Genomic DNA, 12102 nt, shown 5'->3' with positions numbered 1-12102 from the left:
ACAATAGCACTGATATTACAATAAGAACTGAGGAAAGAATGAGAATAGTACTGATATTCCAATAATAACTGAAGAAAGAATGACAATAGCACTGATATTACAATAATGAGTGAGGAAAGAATGACACTAACACTGATATTAGAATAATAAGTGAGGAAAGAACGACAATAGCACTGGTATTACAATAATAACTGAGGAAAGAATGACAATAGCACTGATATTACAATAATGAATGAGGAAAGAATGACATTAACACTGATATTAGAATAATAAGTGAGGAAAGAACGACAATAGCACTGGTATTACAATAATAACAGAGGAATTAAATGACAATAGCACTGATATTACAATAATAACTGAGAAAAGATTAACAATAGTATTGATATTACAATAATAACTGAGAAAAGAATGAAGATAGCACTAATATAACAATAATAACTGAAAAAGAATGACAATAGCATTGATATTACAATAAGAACAGAGGAAAGAATGACAATATCTCTGATATTACAATAATAACTGAGTAAAGAATGACAATAGCTGTGATATTACAATAATAACTGAGAAAAAAATGAGAATAGCCCTTATATTACAATAAGAACTGATAAATGAATGAGAATAGCACTGATATTAGTATAAGAACTGAGAAAAGAATGACAATAGCACTGATATTACAATAATAACTGAGGAAAGAATGACAATAGCACTGATATTACAACAATGAGTGTGGAAAGAATGACAATAGCGCTGACATTACAATAAGAACTGAGGAAAAATTACAATAGCACTGATATTACAATAATATCACAGGTAAGAATGACAATACAACTTATATTCCAATAATAACTGAGAAAACAATGACAATTTCACTGATATTACAAAAATAGGATAATTTCATAAAATTTAGCAAATTTGTCCCTTAAAGTTTGCAATGAATAATAACCGTCCACCCATATGATTCTTTGAGATCTTGAGCTATAAACTGCTAATCTAGTTTGCTTGGCCTAACCAATACTTATGTATCTGCACATGCTTTCACACTATAGTTTTGTTGCTCCAAATCAGTCGTCTTTAATCAGAATAACAAAAAACTTAAAAACGGTCTACTTTTACTCTTAGGCGACGATGTAGTAAAAATTTCAAACTGATAGCTCACGTGACACTTTGCATATGCGTGCGCAAAAATTTTGGTCAAAATTGAACGGTTTTTGTTAAATAACTTTACATGTGTGGCTTTTAATTAGACCAAATTTCACATCTAGTTGTAGGTTGTAAAGGTCTATCAGTGTACCAAATTAAAAAAAAAAAGTATGTTTTTATATCAAATAAATTTTTCGAACTTTCGGTGAGAAGAAAAAAAGTATGGTAGAAATTCAATCAAAATTGGAGATTTTGTATTTCGTGTATTTCTTAATGGATTGCCTTCAAATTTAGTATGTGGTGTAAGGGTCCAATATAACACATCCACTGAAAATATGTGATAATTTGGATTACCACAGTCCGAGCTACAGAAATTTAACAATCGCTAAACTATCACTCCTGTTAATAACACACAAGGTGTCCTGCTGGTTGATTTGACTGCACGACAACTATATAAACATAAATATATTGATATTTTGGACTACAATGTGATGACTGCTCTTGCTGTACAGGTTGTCACTTTGTACCAAAACATGCAACTGTGACATGTGCATGGCTGTATATAATCTAGGAAACAATGAAATGATAGAAGCTTCTTTGATCAACAGAATATTTTGTTTACTTTTTTCAGATTATAGGAAATTTATACATGGTGAGTTTCAAATACAGCCTGTACTAAATTTCCTAAGTATGAGTACAGATGAGTATCATATAAATGTTGGAGGTATCCCACACTTTACAAGATTTAAAATTCAAAAACAGGTAAAATGGGATAAAAAAAATATATAATTTAAAAACAATGTTCCGCCACTGTTAACGTGGTATCATCACCTGATGATATATTTCTACCTTAAAATTAAACTGAAATAAACTACTGAAAAAAAAAGGAGAACTCAAACTACAGAAAACTGAAAGTTGTTAATTATACACAGTAACATTAAACTGTTATGTTTGCTTTTAGATACATAGTCATAAAATAGATACCAAACTACTCTCAGCTTATAACAGCAGTACCAACTTCGAGTCTCCAAACCCAGAGAAAAAAACGCTAATAAAACCATGCTTTGAACCACTAAAGATCCAAGCACACTTCTACAGGAATACAAGGAATTTTAGAACCAGGTAAAAAGTCATCTAATTTGATTTGTCCATGTTAAGGTTCTGTAAATATAAATATCAACCTCAGCACTAATAGAGTATTTGAGTTGTATAATATAAAGAATAAAGATAAAAAAAAACAAACTGATGATCATACAAACACATGCTCACAATAACTTACTGTTTTATAATATTTTTGTATTTTCAACTACCATTTTAGGCTGAATTGTAAGAAAAAACATTATTACCTTGGTGCCAATTTCTGTACTTATACGATCTGTAACTACAAAAAATAAAATTGTGTATTTGGGTACAATCCTTTCATTGGATAATATAAGTCGAAATTTCTATTTACAGAATTTCAAAAATTCTGCGAAACACCCTGGAAAAAGGTGTCCGACAAATCTGAGATTATATAACTGTATGCATAGATAGTTGCTAGCCTAATTAGTTCATTACCATCAGAGAAGGCTGTGTTTAATCCTCTGTAAGCTTATTTCATACTTGTAAAATGTAATCAATTTACTACAGTTACATTGAGCCAAACTTGATGCCTATAGCCCTATCTCATACATTCAGAATCATTAAACCATTAAACTGTGTTAACTTGGACCCAGAGCAGTCATTTCAAAGACTTAATTTTTCCCTACTTGATTGATAAACAAAGGTCATTTCAAAAAAAGTCTTCTGTCAAAAACTCGTAAAATATTTGGGCTATAAATATATAATGAAGTTTTTCTATTATTTCATAAAATAGGAAAGATTGGCAATAGAGAAATCTCATGAAAAGTATGCAAGTATTTAGTACCTCGAAAGTCAACCAAGTTTTATTTAGTCAAAAAAACTTTATTTTCCTGTTTTTCTCGGAAATTTTATAAAAATTATTTATTAGTTTTAAACATAGATTTTTTTTCTAATTTTGTCAGCCACTTGGTAATTTTTAGGTTTAAAATTTAGACAATAGGGATTTATTTTTCCAATAAATGTACATGTCAAATTTCTCTTTTACAGAACAACGAGAAAACATTTGTGTTAAAAAACTAGAAAACCTAATCATTATTATGTCAAATATTTGACTCTCTCTTTGTGAACTTTCAATTTTGGATTATGAGAGATCTTTTTCTCAAATTTTGCACGGACTTCATTATCAGAGAGAGGTTTGTTTTCTCCTCCACAGGCTTCATATTCTGCAAGTACCTAAAATAAGAATTTAAAAATTTGAAAAAAAATTACAATTTAAGAGAAAAGTTGTAACATTAATTTTAAAACATTATTAATAAAACAGATATACACATAATACACTACAGCACAGTAAAAAATGGCAAAGTACCTTTTATCAAATCATCAACCTTTTTCCAAATAAAATGTACCCTCTAATGACAAGGAATTCCACAACAAAGGTTCTGGCTTTTGGCCAGTTCCTCCAACTTAACAGCTGTAAATGTTTACAAATTCAGGGGTGTTTCTTCCTCCACAAATGATGTACTATCTAACTGAAACTCTTAACTTTACAAGTTCTTCATCAAATATAATAAGTAACATATAAGTCCCAACTCATTGGTGATTTGTCTGAAGAGTTTATAATTCAACTGCCTTAAATTACATACTTTTTAAGACTTAGTAGAAAGAACCCTATCTCTACTTCTTTACCATTCTTTTTTTTATCATTTGTGAAAGAAGAAAAAATGTATTCGTAATTACCTAAAACAAACAACAACTTTTATGTAGACCCAAATAAACTAATTATGGGAACAAGTGCCATTTGTTAATTTTAATATCATAAGAGCTTCAATTTTCGTACTGAAAAAAAGGTGCCAAGTTACATATTTACAAAATTAGGAAAGCATTTTTTAGTTTACAATATGTTTTGTCAGAAAGTACTCAGAACTCAAGGTTCAATAAAAACATACTCTGCTTTCACAAGCACGAAAGTCATGTATAAAGGCATACATAAGACATTCTATAATCAAATATAACTTGTAGTCTGAGAACTAAAACTGTACTATTTCTCTTATAGACACAACATACAAAAAAACTGCAGTTTTAAATATAGAAACCAGGTGTTTATGTATTCAAACTTTTTAGAAAACTGGTATAAAACCTCTTCTCAAAATCACTAGTTTGTGTAAAGAATTGAACATGCCTTGGAGCATGAAAACAGAATGAAAAACTAATTTGTTTAATGTTTTAATACAGGAGATGTGTATAATCTCACTGTAATTTAAGTAGCACAAGAGTCTGTAAAGGTAATGAATTAGGTTACTAGTATAGTTCTAATTCAAATGTGAAAATTGCCCAAGATAAGGATATTGTTAGAAAAACAAGATATGATGCAGATGTTTCCAAAAACACTACTATATGGACAGCACATAAAACCACTTGTGTATGCTAGATTTAGTTCCATGTGTATAATACTGGGTTCAATGGTTAGACTACTTCTGTGTGTATAATACCAGGTTTACTTGTCAGATTAGCTCCATGTGTATAATATTGGGTTCGCTTGTTTAAATAGTGCTGTGTGTGTAACACTGAGTTCAGTTGTTTGACTACTTCTGTTTGTATACTACTGTGTTCACTTGATAGAATAGTTCCATGTGTATGATACTGATTTCAACTGTTGGACAAGTGATGTGTGTGTGTCATACTGGATTCATTGGTTACACTAGTACTGTGTGTATGCTAGGTTCATTGGTTACACTCGTGCTGTGTGTATGCTGGGTTCAGTTGTTAAATTAGAGTTGTGCATACACTGGATTCATTGGTTACATTAGTGCTGTGTATGCTGGGTTCATTGGTTACACTAGTGCTGTGTATGCTGGGTTCATTGGTTACAGTAGTGCTGTGTGTATGCTGGGTTTGGTGGTTACACTAGTGTTGAGTATATGCTGGGTTCACTGGTTACACTAGTGCTGTGTATGCTGGGTTCACTGGTTACACTAGTGCTGTGTGTATGCTGGGTTTAGAAGTTACACTAGTGCTGTGTGTGTATGCTGGGTTTAGTGGTTACACTAGTGCTGTGTGTATGCTGGGTTTAGAAGTTACACTAGTGCTGTGTGTGTATGCTGGGTTTAGTGGTTACACTAGTGCTGTGTGTGTATGCTGGGTTTGGTGGTTACACTAGTGCTGTGTGTGTATGCTGGGTTTGGTGGTTACACTAGTGCTGTGTGTATGCTGGGTTTAGAAGTTACACTAGTGCTGTGTGTGTATGCTGGGTTTAGTGGTTACACTAGTGCTGTGTATGCTGGGTTTGGTGGTTACACTAGTGCTGTGTGTATGCTGGGTTTAGAAGTTACACTAGTGCTGTGTGTGTATGCTGGGTTTAGTGGTTACACTAGTGTTGAGTATATGCTGGGTTCACTGGTTACACTAGTGCTGTGTATGCTGGGTTCACTGGTTACACTAGTACTGTGTGTGTATGCTGGGTTTGGTGGTTACACTAGTGCTGTGTGTATGCTGGGTTTAGAAGTTACACTAGTGCTGTGTGTGTATGCTGGTGTGTATGCTGGGTTTGGTGGTTACACTAGTGCTGTGTGTGTATGCTGGGTTCACTGGTTACACTAGTACTTCTCCTGATTGGATAGTTACTGTAATTAAAGGAAAGCGGTATGCTTGGTCCCTGCTATCCGAGTTGCCAGACTCAAAACAATGGTCCAGGACTCGATCCCCAAGATGATAAAATTTCTTTACACATTAATGTACAGTTTACATAAAATATTAATTATTAAATGTTTTTCTCACACACCAAAGATGCAACTAAGATTAACTTGAGTCTTTATTATATAGATTATGTATCAAAGAAAAATGTTCATTGATAAAAGATTGCAAAATACCTCATCTTTCAACACTAGGTCAATGGGACAGGTTTTTACATCATAGCTGAAAAACTGTTTTATTTAAATGTATTCTTTACCTTTTTTCTTAATTTCTTAATTGACAATTCATTATCAGGAGCTTGCTTCAGTATTTCTTTGATCACTTTTTCCCACTTGAACTTTTTCTTTCCTGCATTTTGACTGTCATCAATTCCTAAATAATAATAAAAACATCTATTTATGGTTATTTCATAAAGCTACACAAGGGCTATCTATACACAGTCATCCATAATTCTGAACTAACATTAAAGGAATGGGAGCTAGTCAAGAGCACCCACCACAAATTCTAAGGTTACTCTTGTCTGACCAAACAGTGAGCTCACAGCTGCAAAGTGCAGATGAAGTTTTTGCAATAGTGAGATACAAACCATGATCCTTTAAATTCACAATCCATACACACTAACCACATGTAGCCTACTATCTGATGCAAAACATGAGGAGGATATTTTACTATAAACTAACAACTGATAGTACAATACCTAACTTGCAATGAAATAAACATGTTAATTGACTGAAACAGGACCATCATAACTAAGACTAATTCATGAACGTATCTGAACAGTAAAGAATTATTTATCTAACTCAGTGTTCAGTTTGTAGACTGCTAACTAATACAGTAACACTATCAAGTTACGATATTTTATGTGTGTAGTGTTAAGACTGAAACAGGATCATCATAACTAAGACTAATTCATGAACGTATCTGAACAGTAAAGAATTATTTATCTAACTCAGTGTTCAGTTTGTAGACTGCTAACTAATACAGTAACACTATCAAGTTACGATATTTTATGTGTGTAGTGTTAAGTCGTACTTATACAAGATTTTGAAGAAAATGTAACAATCATGCTACTAATTTGCAGCCTCATTGAGCCAATGGTTCAAATCTTTTATTGAAATAGAAGTCAATGATATCCAACTACCTTCATCAGGTGGCTGTTTCTTTTTCATCAGGGTTTTGCCCTTTACAATCCTTCACCCATTAGTTTGACTGTAACTTGGTAAATTATCTTTTTCTATATATTAATTTTGCTTACAGTGGCACGTCCCTTTTAGGTCTAGGATCCTGCTCATTGGCGAGCACTGCCTATCCATGTATGCTAGTTATCTATCCATTCCAAATATCTGCACTGTATGGCCTATCATAAGTAATACTGGGGTATATTATTGGCCACCTAGTGACTCAGTCAATCCACCTCTGTGTGGTGGATCCCAAAGGTTAATATAGTGAATTCCCAATTCTGATTGTCCTGTGGACTGTGGTTACTCTGGACATCTGCTGGTGGTACAGGCAGTCTGTGTACTCCATACCAAATCATTGTAAGAATATGAAAAATATTCTTAATGAAGGTTGACCAATGATGTTTCAAAAATGCATTTGAAAATGGGATATCAGTAAAAGAACTTCCTTTCATGGTTCCCCATCCCACCTTTTCATTCCCTGGAACCTTTTCTCCTTTTTTGGGCCTGACATAGTCAGGTGGTTAAGGAACTCGACTCACAATCTGAGTGTCACAGGTTTGAATTCTGTCCCACCAAACCCACTCACCCTTTCAGCCATGGGGGCATTATAATGTGATGGTCAATCCCACTATTTGTTGTTAAAAGAGTAGCCCAGGAGTTGGTGGTGGGTTGTGATGACTAGCTGCCTTCCCTCTAGTCTTTCACTGCTAGATTAGGGAAGGCTATTGCAGATAGCCCTTGTGTGACTTTGCACAAAATTCAAACCAAACCACCTTTCTTGACCTTTCTCCTTCTACTCTAATGGTTTATTAGACTGGCATATTCCTCCCTACCTTCTTATTCCTGTAATTTGTTCCAGGTGTCTTCACAACCTTCCTATTCCCTGACATCTCACCTCTGTTGGGCATGTGGATGACACTTTATACATTCATTTCCCCTCTTTATTCTCAGTCTGATATGGATAGAATTCTATGTTCTGTCCATGCTCTTTGTGATTATGTTGTCTGCACAATTGCAGGGAACAGAAATTGGCATGAATGAAGAATGCCCCTCATGAGCTGCTGAATGTTAGGGCAGGAAAAATCGATCCAGATAATGGAGAGCATATAGGGAATGAAACAGAGTATGTGAAACATTGATGACAAAGATATCAGACTAACGATGTCCACAGGTTAAAAGGAGTGGGAAATAAGTCTTGAGGAATAGATGATACAGGAAACAGGACAAAGGGCCAAATGGAGGGAGTGTGATACAGTGAAGAACAATATTGACATTCCAATCAGGAAAAGCCACCTGATGACACGGTTGACATATTTGGAAGGATTGCAATAAAAGGGAGACTGTAAGAGAGGAAAACACAATATAGTACCTGTAAAAATGGAAGATGTTGGACCAGGCTGGTCTAATCCTGACTGAGAGCATCTACTGCCAGGGCCTGTGGCATGAGGAACCATATACCAAAAAAAGAGGTAACTTAGTGTTGAGATAAGTAGCAAAAGCATCCAGATGAGGAAGACAGTAGGAAGAAAATGATCCAAAGCATGCTGTACCACAAGAGGCTCCAAGGTGTTGATATGGTAGGCTTATTCAAGCTGAGACCACAGTCTGAAAGCATCCTGCTGATTGACACATGCACCCCAACCCCAGATAGAAGTATCAGTAAACTGATGCAAATCTGTATGAAGGGGAAGAAGTGGTATGCCCATCATAGTGTTGTCCTTTTGTAACCACCAATGGAGATTGTCTAAAATGGAAGGAGGAAGGGTAATTGGGAAATCCATTGATCGTGGAACATCTACTGCAGAGAAGGCATATGTGTATGAAAAACATAAGGGGGATACAGGCTGCCATGAAAGCCCAAGTGCTCAAAAGTGATAGAACCTTGAGTGCAAAGAGGAAGAGATGAAAAAGGCATGGAAAACTGAAAGCTCCATTGAATGCAGACATGAAGTATTGAAAATTACACCCAAGTAGAAAGTATATTGGGATGGAATAAGGAACGACTTCTCCATTGTGATAATCCAACCCACACAAGCTACTTTCATCAAGAACAGACTATGGTGTTGAGAAAACTTTAGTTTGGAAGGAGCTCACAGGAACCAATCATCCATGTAGTGATGGATGCACAACCCCCAAGCATGCAAAAGTTGGGGGAAGGTTTTGACCACCTAACAAAATGCACATAGTGCTGAGGCAAGCCTGAAGGATAAGGCCCAAAACTAAAACACAACTCTGTTGCAGATAAACCAAGAATAGCAGCTGGGCAAATGGGAATCTAAGATGTCTAGTTAGTCATCCACAAACCTGAAGAAAAACCCACTAAAGAGTGAGAAATGATTCCATGGTAAAGTGGGAAAGATACAGAAATTGGTTAAGGTTGAACAGATCGATCACAGGATGCCAGTTCCCAGTCTTCTTGGGGATGACAAAAAGCCTGGAGTAAAACCAGAAAGAAACCTGACAGGTGCTATAGCACACTGTGAGAGAAGAATCCATACATCTTCAGAAAGATGCTACTGGTAATGAGATTCCAAGGTAATGAAAGCGACACTGAAACTGGAAACAAAGTGGTGAAAGGAATCGTGGAGAAAGTCCATCTAACAATTCTCGGATCACCCATAGGTCGGGAGTGAATTTCCGCCATAGGTGTACAAATTCAGGCACGTGCCCCTATTGGGCCGAACACCACCAGATAATTACTGAAACTGTTGGCAGCAAAGAGAACGAGTGCAAGTCAAATGATGGATCCTTAGAGTAAGGAACAGGCAAATGATGGGAGGGTGAAGGACGAGAAACAGGTATAGAGTAATGTAGGGAGCAGGCTGAGATAAATAAGCAACCAAAGAAGAAAGGGTTGAGTGTTGCCACATGTATTCTGTATGTGACTCCACAGATAAAAGAATATCTCCAAAAAAAGACCATATGGAGAAAACCAGCCATCTACAGATCCCAAAGTATATGTAAAGTAGATCTAAGGTGAAGATGAAGTCAGGAAAATTGGGCTTGAGATAAACGTACAGGATTCACATGATCTGCCCCACAAGGCAAAAAATGACTAACTGTTGGAAGTCAAGAAAGGGATCCAAGGCCTAAAAGTAAGCCAATGTATAATGATCAGAAGCCCATGGTGGACAAAAAAGCATGTTTGCACCAGCCCTCAATTGAGAAACAAAACGTACAGCATGCACTCTAAGTTTGAGAGAAGACACGGTAATTGGATAATGGCCAGCATGTAACTTTTCAGGGAGTGGACCATAGGAAATTAGGGATAGAGAAAAATGTAACAAACCTTAGAAAACCCAATAAGGCTGGGGTAGGCCTAGCAGATTCAACAGGAGAGGTACAGCCCTTGAAAAAGGCTGTCAAAATCCTGAAGAAGCACTACAGGGACAAGAGGATCCCGGACAATGTTGGGAAAAAGAGGAACAAGACGTGTAAAATTCAAACTCCCTGCAAATGATGGCTCAAAAATCCCCAGTCAAGACCTCCACACCTTAAAACTTGAAGGCACTACTCAAAAAAAAAAAAAAGAGATAAAAAATTCACAAACAATAAAATGTCCCTACAAGACCACTGCCTAACGAGAAGTGATGATTAGGTAGAACTGAATAGAGGGAGTCACATGCATCAAGAGTGTGTGTCACACTCCTATTGATGGAGGGTTGTCACATAATGATTTATATGTGAAGACACAATTAAGTGGAAGTTTCAAGGTTTGTGACAGAAAAAAAAATTATCATATAGAGGGCAGCACTGAATGTAAATAGCTATTATGTGAGAAGAGGTAAGGTAGTATATTGGAAATATAGTACTTTCCTGGGTCTTTGCTTTTTGCTATCAACTACTGATGAAACTTTAGTCTACTTTTTTATACCAATGGTACTACTACACTAAACAATTTTGAATTAAACAATGAACTAATAACACAGAATATAACTGTTATCATTTTTCTGGCTTTCTAACAAGGTGATAAGAGACTTTAAAAATTCAGCTAAGCTTGTTGATGTGAGAAAAAAATTCAAATTGGAGGTGAAATAGAAAACAACATAATAATTATTTGATAGATTAAAATATTGGCTTTCTACTGGTAATAAACAATATAGTATAAAATATCAGAGAAAACTATTGGCAATTTTTGAAAGAGAGAATGTAACAGATGGGCATGGCAAGTGGATCTGATTTTCTAGTTCATGGCTCTGTAAGCAAATAAAATTGAAGGCTATAAAAATTATGCTTGGCTTGAGCAATATCTATATTATAATGAGTAATTTACATTACATTCTATACTTCTCAGAGGGGTGATAAATAAATTAGAGAAGAGGGGAGACCTATTGAGCAAATGTCAAGTCTCACACTAGGGGAGATTGAGAATGTTTTTAATATTTCCTCATAAATTTAGGAACGTAAAACTTGTACAATATTAAAACTTGATTTATTAACTACGTTTTAATGCCAAGTTTATTCAAATATAATAATGATGACAAAGTAATTTAATTATATTTTTAATGTAAATCTCTAAAAAGTTATGACACGCACTTAGACCTGCCATAATGAGAGGATTAAACAAAGCATTTGTTTGTCTCTAATTAAGCATTTAGGTACACAATGGGCCATCTGTTCTCTTCCCACCATGGGTATCGAAACCCAGATTCTAATGTTGTAAATCTGCAGACATACTGCTGTGATATTGGGGGGGGGCAAAACAAAGCAACCATTTGTACGTTAACTCTTTCAGCATGGGCTCGGTCTCTGGGACCGATCTTGTAACTATTTTGTGCTTGTAATAGTTTTCATGCTATAACTTTTCAATTAGTAAACCAATGTTAATGAAATCTGGCAGATTATCAGCAAACATTATAATGCTTTCATATGCAAAATATCAAATTATTTTATTAAGTCTTATGGTTTGTAAAGCAATATTTTTCTCATGTCTATTTTCTTTTTGCATTTTGCCTATCTATCATGCAAAGTAATGTTCATTTTAAGATTAAAAATCTTTTATGCATCAGAATATTTTGAAAGTTCATAT

The 12102-nt window shown here is 35.0% G+C and overlaps 1 protein-coding gene across 5 annotated transcripts in view; it reads right to left on the bottom strand.

Moving 5' to 3' along the window:
* Positions 1 to 1739: 1739 nt before the first annotated feature.
* The window catches only part of LOC106458255 (cell growth-regulating nucleolar protein-like), a 35906-nt gene continuing 25543 nt past the window's right edge, over positions 1740 to 12102 (bottom strand). For all 5 annotated transcript variants that reach the window (XM_013917735.2, XM_022384398.1, XM_013917736.2 and 2 more), the window contains 2 exons: positions 6149 to 6264; positions 1740 to 3435 (listed from right to left, as the gene is read on the bottom strand). In XM_013917735.2, coding sequence (XP_013773189.1) covers positions 3298 to 3435; positions 6149 to 6264 — 254 coding nt within the window. In that variant the 3' untranslated portion in view covers positions 1740 to 3297. The remainder of the gene's footprint in view (positions 3436 to 6148; positions 6265 to 12102) is intronic.

This window comes from Limulus polyphemus, unplaced genomic scaffold, assembly GCF_000517525.1.
Source record: "Limulus polyphemus unplaced genomic scaffold, Limulus_polyphemus-2.1.2 Scaffold435, whole genome shotgun sequence".
Taxonomy (NCBI): Eukaryota; Metazoa; Arthropoda; class Merostomata; order Xiphosura; family Limulidae; genus Limulus; species Limulus polyphemus.
The sequence above is the reverse complement of the archived record's forward strand: the minus strand, read 5'-3'. Positions and strand labels throughout refer to the sequence as shown.